Source organism: Schistocerca gregaria, chromosome 3 (genome assembly GCF_023897955.1).
Source record: "Schistocerca gregaria isolate iqSchGreg1 chromosome 3, iqSchGreg1.2, whole genome shotgun sequence".
NCBI lineage: Eukaryota > Metazoa > Arthropoda > Insecta > Orthoptera > Acrididae > Schistocerca > Schistocerca gregaria.
Window position 1 is genome coordinate 683,699,150 of NC_064922.1, and position 22,030 is coordinate 683,721,179.

The 22,030-nt window shown below is 38.0% G+C and overlaps 1 protein-coding gene across 1 annotated transcript in view; it reads left to right on the plus strand.

Moving 5' to 3' along the window:
• The window catches only part of LOC126356044 (allantoinase), a 224,317-nt gene that overhangs the window by 164,748 nt on the left and 37,539 nt on the right, over positions 1 to 22,030 (plus strand). The window contains exons 9-10 of the mRNA XM_050006723.1: positions 7,627 to 7,765; positions 16,638 to 16,810. Coding sequence (XP_049862680.1) covers positions 7,627 to 7,765; positions 16,638 to 16,810 — 312 coding nt within the window. The remainder of the gene's footprint in view (positions 1 to 7,626; positions 7,766 to 16,637; positions 16,811 to 22,030) is intronic.

Here is a 22,030-nt window from a genome sequence, read left to right on the forward strand (position 1 = left end):
CATGTCAAATTGTACATATTTCAAACATCTATCAAAACAAGAAAACCTTTTGTCTCCCCATCGGCATCATCTACTTCAAAGCAAACAGTAGCTTTCACTTAATGATTACCAGTATGTCAGACATCAGGTACAGGAACATCACAATTTTCATCATTAAATACAGCACTTTTCTCAACTTCTAAACCAAATTCCACCTGAATATTTAACTGTTCCTTCCTCATTTTTACAGTAAATTTTAATTCAAGGATTTCTGACTCAGTTTCTGCTAGCTCACCATTATTGTTCTGAATTTCACTTCCTAGTTCTTTTCTTACAAGCAAAATTTTTCTATTTGTCTCTACTACCTGACTATAAATTTCAGTTTTTAGCATATTAATTTTATTATCTGGTTTTTTGTTCAATTTTGTGATCTGGACTTCTAGCTCTGTTTGACTTTAAATTTTGCCAATACTTTCATTTTTTTATTCTATCTGTTTTTTTTTTGTTCAATTTCTTGATTTGGGCTTCTTGTTCATGACTCAGCCTATTTTTTAACTATCTGGTCGACTTAAAAATTTTCCAGTTCTTTCATTTTTATGATTCTATGATCAAAACTGTATCTCCTTCAGTCCTTTCATAAGCATTTCTATTTCCTTTCAAATTAATCCAAAATCACTCCTCCTTATCATCTGTGACTCAATTTGAAATTTAATTTCATCGTACTAGTATTTCAGTTTACAAACAGTTCAAAAATTTAAGAAAATACCATACAATGTTTCTGAGAATTACACATTACCACATTACAATGAGCCTGGAGTAAAATAATAACAAGTTCTGGAACCTATCTCTTTTCTTATTTAAAGTCAATGTCCAGTCCACTAGTTAAACATTATTTCATTCCTGTTATTCATTCCTTTTCTGGTTTTTTGCTCTATACAATGTTTTCATTTATTTAACCAAATGCGGAGCATAATTTTAGTGTCACATTTAAAAAATATTACACAATTATACCAGCAAATGAGCCCCATTTCTAACATGCCAGTAACCATAATTAGCCAATTGTTTCAACATAAAATTGTCTGTCTTTTGCGGAAATATAAAATACAGTATCATTTAACTGGTGATTTGGTTGATACAGCAACCCAAACATATTGCCACATGGCAGCAACTACTTGGATACAATTAGAACGAAAATAATATTACATCTTCTCTTCTGTGCAGATAAACAGGTATGAGGTTCTTGGCCATAAAAACAATAATCTGACAATATTTGTATACATCTTATAATTTATTCCTGATGCAATAGATAAATTCAGAATTTTTCATTATCATCAATTACATTTTGCTGATACATTTAAACCCAGTCTTTGAAAATTATCTGAGCCATAACTGTACTTAGCCTGCAGTCACAGCCATACTCACTTATATAACATCTTGAAAATGCACTCAGTTTTAGGTATTATTACAATTAATTTTACATGTAAATTACAATGAAAAGAAATCAATACAAATAATTTAACGTGTAATATGAAGATCAAAAGATAACAAAATCATATTTGAAATAAACTATTTTGTAAAATGCACAGTTTTACAATGATAAATTTTGCAAGATGAATATTGTTCACAATTAACATTACAATGTGTGAATTTCATTAAAATTAAATTAGTATTTCCTTTATCTTTAATAGTGGTAATGTCATACCTAAATCAATGTTATTTTGTACAACATACACTATTCCAATCTGCATTCAAGGCTTATTATATAACTTATTTATATAATGAAAAATTATTTTGTCATTTAATAAGTTTGCACTGATTTACAATCCTTTGAAGTCAAATTATCATACTGTGTAATGTTACACAGTGATGGCAGTAAGTTGTAAAATAACATTGGTCATACATGAAGTACATTAAAATGATGTATCACATACTACTGTTAAATTATAAGCAGTATAACAAAGCTGTTCAGAGCTGATCCCATGGTTATGGCAAAAACATCATAGTGCTTATGCATATGAGGTCTTCTTGCATTATTCTGTGTTTTGTGTTAGAATTTTTGATGGTTACAAATTATGGGCATTTTTCACTGTTGTCCAAGTATTTCACAGAAGCAAAGATAATTGGGCATGTTGTTGTTGTTGTTGTCTTCAGTCCTGAGACTGGTTTGGTGCAACTCTCCGTGCTACTCTATCCTGTGCAAGCTTCTTCATCTCCCAGTACCTACTGCAACCTACATCCTACTGAATCTGCTTAGTGTATTCCTCTCTTGGTCTCCCTCTACGATTTTTACCCTCCACGCTGCCCTTCAATGCTAAATTTGTGATCCCTCGATGCCTCAGAACATGTCATGCCAACCGGTCCCTTCTTCTAGTCAAGTTGTGCCACAAACTTCTCTTCTCCCCAATCCTATTCAATACCTCATCATTAGTTATGTGATCTACCAATCTAATCTTTAGTATTCTTCTGTAGCACCATATTTCGAAAGCTTCTATTCTCTACTTGTCCAAACTATTTACCGTCCATGTTTCACTTCCATACATGGCTACACTCCATACAAATACTTTCAGAAACAACTTCCTGACACTTAAATCTATACTCGATGTTAACAAATTTCTCTTCTTCAGAAACACTTTCCTTGCCATTGCCAGTCTACATTTTACATTCTCTCTACTTCAACCATCATCAGTTATTTTGCTCCCCAAATAGCAAAACTCCTTTACTGCTTTAAGTGTCTCATTTCCTAATCTAATTCCGTCAGCATCACCCGACTTAATTCAACTACATTCCATGATCCTTGTTTTGCTTTTGTTGATGTTCATCTCTTTCAAGACACTGTCCATTCCATTCAACTGCTCTTCCAAGTCCTTTGCTGTCTCTGATAGAATTACAATGTCATCGGCAAACCTCAATGTTTTTATTTCTTCTAGATGGACTTTAATACCTACTCCAAATTTTTCTTTTGTTTGATTTACTGATTGCTCAATATACAGATTGAATAACATCAGGGAGAGGCTACACCCCTGTCTCACTCCCTTCCCAACCACTGCTTCCCTTTCATGCCCCTTGACTCATAACTGCCATCTGATTTCTGTACAAATTGTAAATAGCCTTTCGCTCCCTTTATTTACCCCTACCACCTTCAGAATCTGAAAGAGAGTATTCCAGTCAAAAGCTTTTCTAAGTCTACAAATGCTAGAAATGTAGGTTTTCCTTTCCTTAATCTATTTTATAAGATAAGTCATACGGTCAGTATTGCCTCACGTCTTCCAACATTTCTGTGGTATCCAAACTGATCTTTGCTGAGGTAGTCTTCTACCAGTTTTTCCATTCGTCTGTAAAGAATTCACGTTAGTATTTTGCAGCTGTGACTTATTAAACTAATAGTTCAGTAATTTTCACATCTGTCAACACCTGTTTTCTTTGGGATTGGAATTATTATGTTCTTCTTGAAGTCTGAGGGTATTTCGCCTGTCTCATACATCTTGGTCACCAGATGGTAGAGTTTTGTCAGGATTGGCTCTCCCAAGGCCATCAGTAGTTCCAATGGAATGTTGCTTACTCCCGGGGCCTTGTTTTGATTCAGGTCTTTCAGTGCTCTGTCAAATTCTTCACGCAGTACTGTATCTCCCATTTCATCTTCATCTACATCCTCCTCCATTTCCATAATGTTGTCCTCAAGTACATCGCCCTTGTATAGACCCTCTATATACTCCTTCCACCTTTCTGCTTTCCCTTCTTTGCTTAGAACTGGGTTTCCATCTGAGCTCTTGATGTTCATACAAGTGGTTCTCTTATCTCCAAAGGTCTCTTTAATTTTCCTGTAGGCAGTATCTATCTTACCCCTAGTGAGATAAGCCTCTACATCCTTACATTTGTCCTCTAGGCATCCCTGCTTAGCCATTTTGCACTGTCGATCTCATTTTTGAGACGCTTGTATTCCTTTTTGCCTGCTTCATTTACTGCATTTTTATATTCTCTCCTTTCATCAATTAAATTCAATATTTCCTCTGTTACCCAAGGATTTCTACTAGCCCTCGTCTTTTTACCTACTTGATCCTCTGCTTCCTTCACTACTTCATCCGTGAAAGCTACCCATTCTACTTCTACTGTAATTCTTTCCCCCATTCTTGTCAGTTGTTCCCTTATGCTCTCCCTGGAACTCTGTACAACCTCTGGTTTAGTCAGTTTATCCAGGTCCCATCTCCTTAAGTTCCCAACTTTTTGCAGTTTCTTCAGTTTTAATCTACGGTTCATAACCAATAGATTGTGGTCAGAGTACACATCTGCCCCTGGAAATGTCTTACAATTTAAAACCTGGTTCCTGAATCTCTGTCTTACCATTATATAATCTATCTGATACCTTCTAGTATCTCCAGGATTCTTCCATGTATAAAACCTTCTTTTATGATTCTTGAACCAAGTGTTAGCTATGATTGAATTATGCTCTGTGCAAAATTCTACCAGACGGCTTCCTCTTTCATTTCTCTCCCCCAATCCATATTCACCCACTATCTTTCCTTCTCTCCCTTTTCCTACTCTCGAATTGCAATCACCTATGACTATTAAATTTCCATCTCCCTTCACTACCTGAATAATTTCTTTTATCTCATCATACATTTCATCAATTTCTTCATCAGAAGCAGAGCTATTTGGCATATAAACTTGTACTACTGTAGTAGGCATGGGCTTTGTGTCTATCTTGGCCACAATAATGTGTTCACTATGATGTTGGTAGTAGCTTACCTGCACTCCTATTTTTTTTATTCATTATTAAACCTACTCCTGCATTACTCCTATTTGATTTGGTATTTATAACCCTGTATTCACCTGACCAAAAGTCTTGTTCTTCCTGCCACCAAACTTCACTAACTCCCACTATATCTAACTTCAACCTATCCATTTCCCTTTTTAAATTTTCTAACCTACCTGCCCGATTAAGGGATCTGACATTCCATGCTCCGATCTGTAGAACGTCAGTTTTCTTTCTCCTGATAATGATGTCCTCTTGAGTAGTCCCCACCCAGAGATCCGAATGGGGGACTATCTTACCTCCGGAATATTTTACCCAAGAGGACGCCATCATCATTTAACCATACAGTAAAGCTGCATGCCCTCGGGAAAAATTACGGCTGTAGTTTCCCCTTGCTTTCAGGCATTCACAGTACCAGCACAGCAAGGCCGTTTTGGTTAGTGTTGCAAGGCCAGATCAGTCAATCATCCAGACTGCTGCCCCTGCAACTACTGAAAAGGTTGCAGGAACCACACATTTGTCTGGCCTCTCAACAGATTCCCCTCCGTTGTGGTTGCACCTATGGTACGGCCATCTGTATCACTGAGGCATGCAAGCCTCCCCACCAACGGCAAGGTCCATGGTTCATGGTGGTAGATAATTGGGTAACAATGTATATAGCTGATAACTACATTATTACACTGTAATAACCCACTAGAGATGACAGGTCTCTTATGCTAAAATATTCAGAAAATGTTACTGACCAATCTCTGACATTTTAACACTTTGTCTACTATTGAGATGTATGTTTCCCACAATATGTTACCAGAGAAGCAATTGGAATTTGTTGCATGTTTTGCTTTGTGTCAGTGTCCCACTGGTAAAAGGAAGCATACTAATGGTTTGCAGAATCCTTACAACTATAAATTGCACCTATATACTGTCCTGCCCTCAAGTTTTATTGTTATACCTCATATCTGTTTTGTGAAATTGAATTAGTTCACAACTGCATTTAGGCAACCCAATTGCCAGATCTGCAAAGCAGGTCGTCTTCAAACCTTCCCGGACACCTCATATCAATGACTTGCACCCACAAATTGGTTCTTTCCGCATCACAAACAAAGCCCACTTTGATACTCAGGAGTTCAGCTATTTAGTAAAAGTTATCACAGACATAAGTATCTGTTATATTAATTCATTGAATCACTGAATTGGTACAGTTATTTTCTCTGTTAGTTAGCCTATCATATCTGTCTGGCAAATTATAAGTGCAAAGATTTGTTGAACATCATTTAATTGTTCATAATTTTTAGTGTGCTTCAAGGAGCCTATAGTAAAATCACCAGGTAAAGCAATGCCTACATTCTTATATTTCCTAAACACAATGTTAACCACTTATTCTGTTTTGTAAGAAATTGTCAGCTATACAACAATATTTGTGCAGCCTTACTACAGCAATACTCTTAATTTACCACTAGCTAGCTTTAATGCTGATACTTCAAATCTTGTTTCTACACTAAGACCTGTTTTTAAATCCAGTTTATGAACTGTATATGGTCTCTAGAATACATGGCAACAAAGACCATCTCCACCCCTACCATCTCTTTATGTCACATATCTATGTTATACTTAGCTGAAATTATTGGACAGAACATAGCTTTCAAATTTCATCATAATAATTAAATGTAAGATTCTGGCCCAAGCTGCCAGATTTGGCAGTCATGTGTGTTTGCTTGTGTATATGAATGGTGTGTGTGTGTGTGTGTGTGTGTGTGTGTGTGTGTGTGTGTGTGTGTGTGTGTGTGTTTCTCTTTTTCTGATGAAGACTGTGGCCAAAAGCCCTGTGTAAATATCTTTTAATTGTGCCTGTCTGCTGTTCAAGTGTGGTCTTTACAGTAAGCAGGAATCTATCTTTTCCTGCATTGTTGATATTCCTTCCTGGAGTTTCCATTGTTTAACTAAACATATGTCTTTAAGTGGAGTAAATATAGTCTTCTGAGAAATGTGTAGTGGGAAAACAATGGACTCACATTCAGGAGAATGGTGGTGTAAATCAGTGTCTTGCCATCCTGATTTAAGTCTTTATTGTGGATTTGCTAAAGAACATAAGATAAATACCAGGAAGGATTATATGAAGAGGATTGAAGTAACAACATAAAGGTGTCATGTGGCACTCAGTATAGTCACTAGAAGTCAATTGCTGTGCCAGCTCATTAATCATACTTTGAAACACTTATCTTCATAAAGGGCAGATGCGCATAATTGTTTCACTTTTAAGGCATGATGCTTAAATAAGTATGGCAGTTAATCTTAAGTGACAATGATGAGTGCTTAATGGCAATGATGTTACTTCCTAAACAAAATATTACACATATTTTCAATTTTCTATTTAGTTCCCATTATTTTACATTTTTACAGCTGTTTCTATTTCATAGCAAACTTCATTATGGTTTTTTCTAGATTTTTAGTTCTGCTGAAAATTCATTAGAGTTAGAACTCAATAACTGTTTTGTACCTGCCAAATGCATGCAAGACATTCATGAATACAAGAGTGTACTGGTATTTTCAAAATATTGTTAAAATCAAGATAGTTTGTGAAAAATATATACCTTGTGAAAAATATGTACCAATACTGGAAGACAAATAATCATACTTGAAAATTCATTTGTGAAAGCATGTAAAAATAATAGAAAAAAAACAACAATAACTCAAAATGATACATTTGACATTCGACTTGTCGGTATTTAGATATTATCCAATGTATTGTTGCCATTCATATATTAACTTATGTATTCCTTAAGTAAGTTCAAACAAAATACACTTCCTCATACTTCAGAGGCTCAATTCCTTACTGCATTTCTTAGCTGTTATCTGATTCTGTTTATATAACTCACATTGAGCTCTGAATCATGTTGCAGGAAAGACTGTGGGCTGCTTTGACTTCTGGAGAGATAGACTTTGTTGTCTCGGATCATTCTCCCAGTACACCGGATGTAAAATATTTTGATGAAGGTGATTTTCTTCGTGCTTGGGGTGGAATTCCATCGCTGCAGTTAGGTAAATTTAATTTCCATTGCTCAATGCTGTAATTACGTCATAAAATGTAAGGAATACATATTTATAAACAGGTGTAATGTGAAATTGATATTGAAGATGGTGAGGGAAGGAGATTCAAAATTTATAGAAGAAATTTTTAGGCAGTTTATAGCAACTTGATATTTAGTTCACACAGTAATCAAATTCAAATGGGACAACAGCCTGTGCCCTTGTTTGTGTTAATCATCAGCACTATTCATTCACTCCTTTATTCTCTATCTTTCTGCTGTATTGTGCTACTAGTGAACATGAATGAGTCCACCAACTACAGTGCTGCAGTGTGTGTGTACTTAAATCAACCTCCTACTTCATCAGTGCATGCTGATCACCACAGACCACCTGTAGGAAGTGTACGCACAGGACAGTCTCCACCAAGCTGTCTACCAGCGACTCATGCCTTGGTATTCACAGAGCAGCACTGACTCACTTGAACTATATTCTTTTACTTTGTACCACTCACATTAGTTTTACTATGAATCACTTATGTTGCTCCTTCTGTATGATTCTTTTGTCTTACTATGTGTGGAGTCATTAGAGGATTATTTCCGTTATTGTTCAGAGCTTTATGAATAAAGCCACATTTGTGTTACCTGGATTGGTTTCATGTATTACTTGGTTACTATACAATTGGTGATGAATTTTGAATGGTTTCCACATATTCAGTCTTTAAGTACAGTTCCATCAGGTTTAGCTATTATGGACACTGTGCTACCAGCACTGATTGAACACCTTACTTCAGCAGTGACCCATTTCCTGGCTTCCATTAAGAGACACGGTACTGTTTCATTGGTCTATTGACCCACTTTTCCTCCACATGATGATTCAGCCAATGATTGGGAAGCTGTCAAAAAGATAATTAGACAGTATTTTTTGACTTTCAATGTGACAGACTCGAATTTGTACAAAGCCTGATTCCTTCCATAGATTCCACCTAAGTTGTATCAATTACTGTGTCATCTTGCCCCTTTACAAGAACTGGTTCCTCTCACTTTTAATTACATGAGCAGTTTATTGTCCAATAACTGTCACAAACATATTGATGTCATAGTGGTATGACTTGAATTCTACTGATGCCGTAAGAAACAAAACCAGTGATATAGGATGTGGGCAGCTGACCTTCACAGCATTAGCCATAAGTGTTAGTTTGTGGCTGTCACCCATAATGACTCTTATGCAGATTCTATGGTACGTGATGCAATTCTCTGGTCATCTCCGAACAAGGAAGGGCACCAAAAGGCTTTACTCTGTGAAAACTCCTTGTTGACAGAAGTTCTGTAAATAGCACAATCTTTCGAAATTTCTCAGGCCAAACTGAAACATGGAGTGACAAAGCTTGCACGAGGAAGTGGCAGTGATGGTGGTAAGCATGTGGGCCCAGCACCAAGCAGACCAAGGCCAAACCAAGCAGCCATGACTCTCACAATGCCAGCATCAGTGTTCTCTGTTTCCAACCTGTTCCCTTTGTTTTGTTCAGCATAACATATGGCATGTCCCAAGTACTGGACTACTTCTAACCCTTGCCACCAATTAGGCCACATCACCTCTGTATGTCATTCACTGAAGGTTGCTCAGGATATAGACATGGGCGCAAACTGTGTGACTCCAATGTCTCTGACTTCTCCTGGTTGTTTATTGAGTTTAGCATTTTTTTGCCAAATGGTCTGGCTACAGGTCAACACAGGTACTGCAGTGATGTAATTGAATTCTCAAACCTATGTGAGTTTAGGCTCACTGCCTCCATCACCAGTCACACAGAAGCTGGTCAGTTATAACAAACAGAATATTGTGCTGCATGGAAAATTTACAGCATCTGCTTCTTAGAAGTTGGTAGTTCATTCCATTACATTTTTGGTGGCCTTTGACCCCGGTGTTGAGAACTTGTTCAGGATGGGCGCACCTCAAGCATTTGGATTTCCTATCACCAGCACAGTTCACCTTGTGTCCAACCAGATTCCATACTCTCAACTGGAGTTTTTGGTTGGAATAGGGTATGCTACAAGTTTCTCTGCTCAAATTTCTTTGAAATCCACTGCTTGACATCAGTTTTGTCATGCACATCCTATTTCTGTCACTCTGGAAGATCAATTAAAGGCAAATTGGACAAGCTTCAGTTGGTAGGGGTGGTGCAATCTGTTATGGCTAGCGAATTGTAGCTAGTGAGGAAAATTTGCCTCTGTGGTGACTTCAAAATGGTTCAAATGGCTCTGAGCACTATGGGACTTAACTTCTGTGGTCATTAGTCCCCTAGAACTTAGAACTACTTAAACCTAACTAACCTAAAGACATCACAAACGTCCATGCCCGAGGCAGGATTCGAACCTGTGACCGTAGTGGTCGCGCAGTTCCAGACTGAAGTGCCTAGAACTGCTCGGCCACTCTGGCCGGCATGGTGACTTCAGTACTACTGTCAATGCTTAGTCAGTCATGGATACCTATGCCAGGAGGAACTGGTGGCAAAAATATCAGGTGGCCACAACTTTTCTAACATTGATTTTTCTGAAGCATGTCTGCAGGTTCCTGTGGATGAAGAGTCTCAACAAGTTCTGGTTTTGAATACTCCTTTGGGCTCCATCTATTTTTGCACCTTCCTATTGGTGTGTCTTGCCTCTTTCTTAGGTACATTCTCTCCAGAACAGCACATAATTTTGGTGACTGACACCCCACAGTATGGCCTCGGTCCAATTCTAGTGTACCGATATTCAAACAACTCTGAACAATCTGTTGCTTTCATGTTTAAATGTTCATTACAGCTCAGCGGTGTTACTCTCAGGTGGAAAAAGAGGCTCTTGACATAGCCTGTTCTCTCCAAAAATTTCATATTATTTTTAGTGGGTCCAAGTTTCACCATATTACTGACCATAAACCCCTGGTTTCCCTGTTTAACCTTCACACTTCTTTGCCTGACAAGGCAGCACACTGTCTACAGTGCTGGGTGCTGTTCTTGTCTCTCTACAATTATGACATCCATTTTTGACCTGTACTTAACATGCCAATGCAGACTCCCTTCCTGTGGGTCCTGACCCCAACTTGCATCATGAATCATTGCTTTGCTTCCATCTTGATACTGAAATGCACGCTGCAGTGGAGGGCTCCCAATTACGTAGTTGTGCGCAGCAATTGCTGGTTCTCTGCCAGAAGGTTCAGATTGTTTAACAGGGCTGGCCGGATAAATTGCCTGGTTGGGCTTCAAACCCTTTGCACAACTATATTTTCTTATGGTATTACCTCTCAGTTTTTGATGGCATTTTGCTGTTATCCACAGAAGACCTATCTCCCAGAATAGTCATACCTGCTACATTACAGAGCGAGATTCTACACCTTCTTCACCAGGACCATTGGGTAGTTTCATGCACTAAACTGCTAACCAGGATACATTTTTTGCCCACGGATTGATGGCGAAACTTTCCATTTTACCACAGCTAGTGAGCAGTGTGCATGACAACAGGTAGCTCCCAGGTCATGTCTGTCTCCCTGTGAACATATTCATGTAGGCTTTTTGGGTCCCTTCTTGACTTCCTATTGGCCCTTGGCTGTGGATGCATTTTCCCAGTTTCCACACATTCTCTGGTGTTGCCATCATTAATGGAGGTCACAATTCACATGCCTTTGAGAGTTTTTTTTTTTATTGAGAGATTGCCCTGTACCTTGGTTTCTGATAATGGCCCCAGTTTGTTTCTCACACCTTTCAATTGTTTTGTTCCCATCATGGCATTCATCATGTTACAGCTCCTGCATTCCACCCTCAATCAAATGGTGAGGCAGAACAACTAGAACATATGTTAAATTCCCAAATGAAAAAGTTTGTTGTGTATTCTTCACCAGATGATGGCCTTCTCCATTTTGTGAGGACCTATTGCTTCACACTTATGGGGAAGTAAAGCCTGGCTGAGTTGCTTCTCAGGCAGCAGCCATGCATGTTCCTCGATATTCTGTAGTCTGTGCTGCAATTTCTGCAATCAGGTTCACCTACCCACTTTGCAGCGGGATCGCTGGTGTCGGTAGTCGCCATCCTAAGTGGATTCCAGTCATTGTTGTCTAATGCCTGGGACACTATCATTGTGATGTCCACCCCAGCTGACAGGCTGGTGGCACACTACTTTGATTAGTTGCACCCCTGCTTGCTGCTGGAAGCTACTGGTTCATGAGTGCAGCCCCCATTACCACAGACTGTCCTGCCTCTATCCACCTCAAGCCTGTCGTTTCCTATTGTGAAAGTTCCCATTGGCTGCCTCCTCCATGTGTGGCAGCCTGGGGTTTCAGCTTCTTGGTGCAGGCACCAGATTGTCTCTGGCCTCAGGTCCATTGCCACAGCCTGCTGTTCTGGTTGGGCTGCCTCTACCGGCACCCTCGCCTTCGTCACCGCAGCAGTTGTCATCAGTGGGTCCAGCGCCACCTCCTCTGCACTGGGACCTCCATGCTGATGACAATGCAGAGATGGTGACAGAACCCTCCTCTCTGGTTCTGTCACTGGTTCCCGCATGGGCCACCACCCTCGGGCATGCCCGTGCTTCCACACGTTCCAGCCCTATGCTCCGGTGCCTGCCCGACACATTGTCTCACCTTCACTGTTGGCACTAGCTGCTGCTGTTACAAATCTAATGGGTACGTTTTTCATTGGACTGCCGGTGTCTCCTCCTCCTCTTGGAAACCCTCTTCACACAATAGAGAAGTGTGCTGTATCCTGTTACTACTGCATGTTCACCAATTGTAGTGCCACTGCACATGTGTACTTAAATCAACTGCCAACTGTATCAGCATGGGGTGGCCACTAGGAGCCACCAGTATGAAGTGTGTAAACAGCATGGTCTTCACCATGCCATCTACCGATGACTCGTGTCTATATATGCATCGAACAGTGCTGACTCATTCTCACTACATTTTTTAGATTATACTGCTCACATCAATTGTTCTGTATATCACTTACATTGCACCATCTGTATGACTCTTTTTTTCTTGTTACATGCGGAGTCACGAGAAAACTATTTCCATCATTGTTCAGAGGTTTATGAATAAAGCCATATTTGTGTTACTTAGATAGGTTTCAAGTATTACTTGGTTACTACACTTTCTACTGTTAGGAGGCCAGCATTTGCACAACAAAATCAGGCTCAATTGAAGCTGTTGCACCAATGATCACCAAGCAGTGAGTGAATACATAGAATCAGTGTTAACACTATTAATTGTGAATTTGGTTTTCTCTGATTTCCTTATGGAGCTACAAGCAATTATGTGTAACAGCTCATTACAGTAAATAAAGACCATTTTTTTGTACAGGGAAATCTGCTCTTTCAAAATTAATTGTTAATCCCCTAACAACAATTTCAAAACATCAAACACCAGAATTATCTTTGAAGTCCACTAATAACATACTGATGATTGAAAAGTTAAAAGAGGTATGTTGTCTTTTCGAATGAGTTGAAAATGAAAATATATATATATATGAGAGAGAAAAATTGGAATCCTCAAAGCAGTTTGCTGGTAATCAGACATTTTACAATAAATTCTAACTGAAAGAGGCAATTTGTGCAGTCTGTAAGTTATACTGAGGACTAGATATCCTAAAGAATATTTCATACCAAAATGTATGCTTATTATTATCTTTTAAGAAATTAACCTTCCATGTTTTTCCTTCTAAGTAACTGAGAATTGCTCTCCACAACATCCTCTCCTTTTGCTATTAGCTCAAAGATGTGACTCTATATTTCAAAATTAAAACAAGCCATTAAATAAAAAGATCAGTATTGCAGTTCAGCTGTAGTTCAGAGATGTCTCCCTGAGATATCTCCTAATTTGTTGTAATATTTTGTAATACTCATTATATTTAATTAGTGCAGTTCTTCATACATTGCTAAAATTCTTCTGTTTCCAACAGGTATTTCATCTTCTCCTAATTGTATCTATTGTATATACTGTAATGAATAATAGCATCTACATACAGCAGCATGTCAAGGTTAGCTGTTGTGATCACTTATTCTCATCATTACAAAATTTATTTACACCTTTGTCTGCTCATTGTGTATCAAAGTGTGATGAAGCAGCTAAAGACAGTTAAATGGGCCTGAAATGCATAGCTATTCTGAAATAATACAGCATTGTGTATTGTGTAATGATCTGATTTTAGAGGCTGTTCATTGCTATTTCTATAAAATTACAAAGAATTCGAACATAGTGACCTGAGAGACAGAAACTGTGGAAAATACATTCCTAACTATCTTGCAACACATGAGCTCACCTTGTGTCATGCACTAGCACATGAAGGATTGGGTCTGTAGAATGAAATAACAGAACATAGAATTGTTTTCATGGTTCCTGTATTGGACCTGGCCACAACTACATATAACATATAGTAGGATTACATAGGATAATGTATGACTTAAGCTGTCCCATAATAAGCACTACTTCTCTCCTCTTGGACACTAATATATGCATGCACCTACATCTGGTGTGCAAACCAAAGCAAAATTAAATATTAGGTTGAAGGTATCCTTGCCATGTAACCCTTTGGCATATGCATGGTTACAAGAGGCTGCCTTTACCTGGCTTACCAAAGAGTAAATGCCAAACCATGACTAAGTTGTGATAGGTGACACACATTGGGTGTTTGCAACATGAGCTGTGAGCATCCTTTATCACACACAACCCAAAAAGGTACTACACAATCTATAACTTGTGAACATCCTCATGGTGGTCTGCTTAACTTAGACAAATATGTCAGTACTAGTTACAAGCAGACTGTGCACACACAGTGTTATTGTGACAACAAAACACTATCACACACCTGTAATACAAAAGGAGGTGGGCAAAATGACCACAGACGAATTTAATCTAAGCTTAATCATGTGTGCCAGAAACAATACAATTAAATACTCTTGCTACAGCAGTGAGGGAAATGTTGTGCCATGTGCAAGGGTATATTCACATACTAATACCACAACTTACAATGTAATTACAATGTGAGCAAGACAATATGATTAAATTGTTCCATTTAAATGAAGATGTGAGTCACTAGGCATCAGATCTGGAAGTTCTGGCCAGGGAGCACATTCTGTGGTGTGCCTTTCTGGGAAAACTCAAAGTGTCAGCATGGAAGTGCATGGCAGACAAAAACTCCAACTCTTGGAATTGCATTTGCTTGAGGCCCAACCTGGCACTGTGCGATGTGTCCTCTGCTGTTGACATCTGTCAAAGCAGAGAAGTGGCAGGCACATACACACTTTAGTGTGTTGCCACAAAACAATAAAAACATTTTCTGAAAAATATCTCAAATTTTTTTTATAGAAAACTGTTATTATACTATAAATGATTTTATGTTCACTACAGTTTGAAACCTACTGCAGTCCAATTACTGTATCAAGAAGAAATATAAATTAAATATAGAAGTACACATGGCATAAAGAATGTAAACAAAGTTGTAATTTAAGATGAAACAAGATTAGCATATCATTGCAAAAAGCTATAATTTGCTAAATACCCTAGTTACTAAACAACTACTAACTCCCATGTATAAAACAGTTCCAAAGATCTGATTGCCTAAAAATGAGTTAATGTGTTAAATATTTAACTTTAAACGTGTAGGCATGAAAAGGTATAGGATAGTTTTGATATTACGCTTAAAGTTTGTTGACAGCCACTAAGTGCTCTCATTATGAAACACTGGATGAACATAGTGTAGGTAATTTGTGCTCCATTTGAAGCAAAAGTTAATTTTTCATTCATCTCAGTGTTCATGACATTGTATCTCCTGAACTATGTGTTGCACAATAACATAATTTAACATGTACATTCAGCAGCATATGTGGACACTGGCTGTGTTGGAAATAGAACTGGCAGCAAATAAATTATAAATTAAAATATCATGCCTGATGCTGAAGTTTGACCACACAAACTGTGAAAATACAGTAAGTGATAATTTTTTTTCTTTTTATCATTTTGTGTTTGGGTCAGTGAGAAAGAGTTTTTAAAAGGATTGAAATTATGTGTAAATTTTGTTGGGAGTCGGTCAGTACTCTCATTTTCAAATACTTGATGAAAATAGTCAAGGTATTTTGATGCTGTCAGTCGCACTGCCTCAAGACAAACACATTATTTCTGACTGTAATGTTCTTCATATAATGTTAACATACTGACATAAGATTATACCTTTTAATGAGTAGGTTACAAAGGCATTTTAAATTCAGTGAATAAGTTTGAAAAACATTGAAAACGTAAATATTTTTGTCCTGGAGGCTGTTAGATAGGCAAACTGCAACTGCGGCCTCATTCCAGTTTAGCAGTTTATTAATTTAATGTATGTTTATCAGTACTGATAATACTATTTCACCTGATCCTTACAATGTATTTTGTTTATGGATATGATAAAAAGTAAATAAATATCAGACATTCAATACTATATTAAAACAGTAAACAAAGATAACTGTAGTTTAGGCCGCAATGAGTCTTAAATGTAAAAGTTACAGAAATCTGAATGAAGATCTAAGCCTTCAAGCTGAGACTGATAAGAGGCTAAAGTGTATAGCACAGTAAGTATCAAGAGCAATTCCCAAATACAAAATTCCTTGCATCCTTGAAAGGCATTTGTGATGTCATATTGTCTATTCTGTCAAGTATTCTGTAACATCTTATTTACATCATGAGAATACTTACAAATTACAAAACTATTTCAAATTGCATGGTGAATTTTAAACTCACAGTGAATTCAGATAATCCAGTACTTCAGCATATGTTCCTGTATCTTTTGGTCACTGAGTAAACAGAAAGTGATTCTTACTTGCTTCAATAGTTGTAAGGATGTCATACAGTCACAGACTTTGCTGACCACAACCAAATTCAACAGGACTACCACTTTTCTGGACACAAGCACGTAAACGAGGATTTTGCTTGCTGGATGCAGCACGATTTCTCTGCAAAGGTGCAGCACAGATGTGTCATCTAGATAATAGGAAAGGGTCCATTGCAGAAGGCAAGGATGCTGACTTTGTCATTTGGGATCCTGATGCATCTTTTACGGTATGTCCTACTTTTACAATACTGTCATTTTATCCAATAATTGTGAATGTTCTACTGATATGCAAGCAAGAAACATGAATACTATAGACAAATTTGGCATGGAACTGTACAGACTTGAAAAAACATGTTGGATACCTGATTTCAAAGAAATATTGGTCATCTGTCTGATACCTTCCAGCAGTCTATAGACAACAGCGAATATTTGCAATTTTTGTTTGGCACTATACATAATTGTACAACAAGTCCTCAAAATTTGCATATAATAGTACAAAGATCTGACTAAGTGAGCCCTTGTGACTCATTTACCACTAGAGTAAATCTAGACTAATGTGGTTATGGCTGTAGAATTTCTGGATTGCCCAATTGTTTTTCGTGTGTAACTTCACTGATGTAGCACACCCAAGCTACTATAACAGCACTATTGTTAACTGATTGGATAATTAACTCAAAACTACATTATAAGAGTTAATAATTGTGGCACTCCTCACTTCTCCACAGAAGAACATTATAGGGGTAAACATGACCTAACACATCACTGATGTCTCACACAATACCTGGATTATAATTTCCAAGATTATTATTTAAGCAGTAAAAGGGAAAAAAAAGATTTTAACACAGATTAAATACACCAACCACATCATACAAAATTCATTAATACACAAAACAGATTATCACCTGGACAAGCTGTTTAGTGACAGTTGAATTAATATTGTAATTTTTTAATATTGATTTGCAAGTAGGCATAACAAACAGACTGTCGCAAAGTAAGGCTTTGTCAAAAATAGACAACAGACTGACAGACACACACACACACACACACACACACACACACACACACACACACACACACACATATGTGATGCACATACACATGACCAGAGTCTCTGGCACTATACAAGTTGTGTGCTGCTTTTATTAGTAGCAAATGTTTTCTGGCAGTGACTACGGAATTCTATTGCAAGTTCACTTCCTTATTATGATGTCACAGCTGCTAATGAAGAACACTGCAGGCACTATAAATACATAAGTATTATGAATATCAGTGGTGTTTTTTGCAGGACACAAGAACTAAATTTTATGGCAATAAAAAGTGATTCACTGCACTAATATCACTCCGAGAAATGGTAAGAAAATGTGTACTGAATATTAATGATAATAACAGACAATCTCTTGAATAATTCAGTCTAAACAGTATAACAAGTTGCTCTGAATGTGATTGCTCCCAAAATCACACACTAAATTACTTACTAAGGAAATTACTCAATGTAGATAAGCCCCAAGCACAAACATTAATGATCTTGCAAATTAATGTGTGGTCTTTAAAATAGTCTACCTATCTGAAGTTCAGACTTAACTGGCAAACTTTAACTGCAGTACGTTTTTCATAAATGTGGCATGACTTAAACACAAAAAATTAAATTATGTTTATTGTGTCATTATGAACTGGCATCCAACTATGTAGAACAAGAATAAATCATGGTGATGTTTCTGCCTGTGTTAAAAAAGAAATGTGAACCTAATCTATGAAGTTACATATGTAAATGAACCATTTGTAGAGCCAAAATTTCATGCTGAAGCTGCAACGTTACCAAAATATGGAAAGTCTATTGCAATACATAATCCCTCTGAATCACAATAAATACCCACTGTGCCATGGGGCAACTGTGTGGCAGTGTGTTCTGTCTGTTATCAACTTGAAATAATCACATGAGTTCAATCACAGGTAAACCAGGTAGCAGACTTCATTTTACTGGTAGGATACTTGGAAAATGCAGCCTGCCTAGAGAATGCTTACAATACACTCATGTGACTAGTTCTAAGATACTGCTCAAATGTTTACAACCAAATAGGAGTAATGGGAAGCATATATCATATACAAAGAAGAACAGCATGAATAGACACAAGTTAACTAACTCATGGTAGAGCATCAGAACAGTTCACAAAAACCTGAACTGGCAGATACTAGAAGATATATCAGAAACAATTGATAGGAGAGGGTAACTTTACAATATAGCCACTGATCACTATAAAGGGTTTGTTAGCTTTACTTACATGGTACTGCTAACAAAATTACAAGGGCTGGGTACCTATGCAAGATTAGTGTGGTAGGGGATAGTACATCTACACCACAAAAAGCACAGGGTGATACTGAGAGACTTCATATCACAGATAGTGATGACAGAGAGAGGTGTACCACAAGATAGTAATTTAGAGCCACTGAAATATCCGCTTCATGTGAATGACACTGGGGACAGGATAAAATCTGAATTAAGACTGTTTGTAGATGATGTATAAGAAACTAAAATTTGCAAAATTGTGAGATACTGCAAGAAGACCTAGATATGTTCAGAAATGAGATACAGAGAAATCAGATGTTAGTACATGCAGGAAGATTGCTTAAAATAGCAGGAGTGCTGTAAGATACTAGTACAAGCTGGGATCAGACAACATCACCATATGACAACAGTGTTAATATCTGGATGTGACAGCACATGATAGGAAAATACACCTTGGACTGCATGCAGATGAAGCAAAATGTACAAGCAAGGGCAAACAAGAGATAGACTAAATGCCCCTTGTAAATTCCCAGTTGAACTATGCTGCAAGGGATAGGGAGCACAATGAAGGAGAGACATGTATTCAATGGGAGACTACAGGACCAGTAAGTAATGCTACAGAAATGATTAAAAACTGGAATGAGATCATATCATACGTCATGTCATACAAAGAAGTGCTATATTTGGAGGAATTTGTTAGTATATGAGAGTGAGGATGCATAAGAATATGTAGCATGAAGGCTAGTAGAAACCACAAGTGACATAGTTTGAGCAAGATTTAGAAACAAGACTGGGCACAAATTTATAATGTTATCCACCTGGCGTCAGCCAGGCTTACCCCCAAATGTAACAGAAAACTACAGAAAACCAAACTTGCTGGTACATATCTTCCCAAAATATACTGTAATCACTGGAGAAGATTTTATTCATCCAAAAATTTCTTGGAATAGTTACAATTTAGTAAGTGGTGGGCATCTCATGACATCCTGTGAAACAATGCCTAGAACTGATATCTGGGAAGCATATTTATGGAAATATTTTAGATCCACTGTAACAGATGGACATAGCTTCTTTGAAAATGTCCATATTGAATCTGGTATCAATGAACATTATGAGGTTTTAGCTACAAATATTACCAAACTACAGAGGGTAACTAAAACAAGTAGAGAAGGCACCAGGTTGCAGACAGCAACAACAAAAATCAATACTAGAAATATTTCAAAGCTTTCAGACACAGATCTGCTTCAGAAGTAGAATTCCCACACATTCACACAACAACTCATACACACTTGATCACTGTTACTGGACCTCAATATTGTAAATAGGAAATTCATTTGTGGGAAGTTCTCCAATCCTGTTTAGATGTTGCGATAGGCAGCCACATTTCGTTAATAGTCAAAATTTTGTTACTTACTCCTTCCTCAGTTTATTTCTGAATACCTCCCAATAGTCTTACATGTTTCCCCAAATTTCCCCTTTATCTTGAAATGTATTCTGAGCTCAAACATAACAAGATAACTGAAACACAATTACTTCCAAAATGTAGAGGACCTTGGATTCTGAGAACATCACTCATGGGGAATGCAACAAGATAACTGAAACACAATTACTTCCAACATGTAAAGTACCTTGGATTCTGAGAACATCAGTCATGGGGAACGCAACAAGATAACTGAAACACAATTACTTCCAACATGTAAAGTACCTTGAATTCTGAGAACATCAGTCATGGGGAACGCAACTCATGCTTTTCTCACTTGACATGCTGAAAGTTACAAATTAAGGGAGTTAGTCTGATGTGGTATTCATTAATTCCAAAAATCAGTTGACTCAGTAGTGATTCTTCAGTTTCACTCGGCATATTTGTTGCTCGAACAGTCCACGGGTATACTGCCGGTTCATAGTGTCCAACAGGCACAATATTTCGGCGATCAGACACGTCGCCTTCGTCAGGTATGCTGACAAACTGAGCTCCTGAGGGTGGGTGGCTGATTTAAATCCCCTCCCCCCCTCGGGCCGCTCTCATCGCCTTCCGCGCCCGCTTGGCAGCGGTCGCGAAGACGTGGGTATCGCAATCTGTCGTAGCGTTGATGTGCTTGCTACGTCCACCCTGGCTGTATGGAGTTTAGGTGTGTAAGGAAATCCAGGAGCTTGTCCCTACCATGGGGCCAGATGACAAATGTATTATTGACATAACGAAAGAAACAAGTAGGTTTCCAATTGGATGACACCAAGGCTTCCTCCTCAAAGTACTCCATGTACAAATTCCCGTCCACTGGTGAGAGTGGGCTGCCCATTGCTGCCAGAGAAGCTGCCCAAGGAATTGGAACACCTCAAAACTGTGTTCCTAAAAAGCAGATACTCAGAATAGCAGATTAGACATGCTCTCCATCCCTCCACCACAGCACAACCTGTGGAGGCAGATGAAGTCACGGAAGAAGAGGTAGCCGTTGCCCTCATTCTGTACAATGGAGCACTATCGGGGAAAATCAGCCATATATTAAAGAAACACTGAGTTGAAACAGTCTTTTGCCTGCCCAATAAAACACAGAGATTACTGGGAAGTGTGAAAGATGACCTCGGTTTGAGGAAGGCCAGCATATACCAAATTACCTGTGAGTATGCGAAGACTTATATTGGACAAACAGTACGCACCATCGAAGATCATTGCTGAGAACATCAAAGGTACACTCGACTGAAATATCCAAATAAGTCAGTAGTAGCAGAACACTGTCCAAGAAACACAAGATGGGTTATGAGTGTACCAAGATCCTGGCTCAGACCTCTAAATATTGGGACAGCATTAAAAGGGAGGCTATCAAAATTTGCACCGAGTGAAACATGGACAATAAACAGTTTAGACAAGAAGAGAATAGAAGCTTTTGAAATGTGTTGCTACAAAAGAATGCTGAAGGTTAGATGGGTAGATCACAGAACTAATGAGGAGGTATTGAATAGGATTGGGGAGAAGAGAAGTTTGTGGCACAACTTGACTAGAAGAAGGGATCTATTGTTAGGACATGTTCTGCGGCATCAAGGGATCACCAATTTAGCATTGGAGGGCAGTGTGGACAGTAAAAATCATAGAGGGAGACCAAGAGATGAATACACCAAGCAGATTCAGAAGGATGTAGGTTGCAGTAGGTACTGGGAGATGATGAAG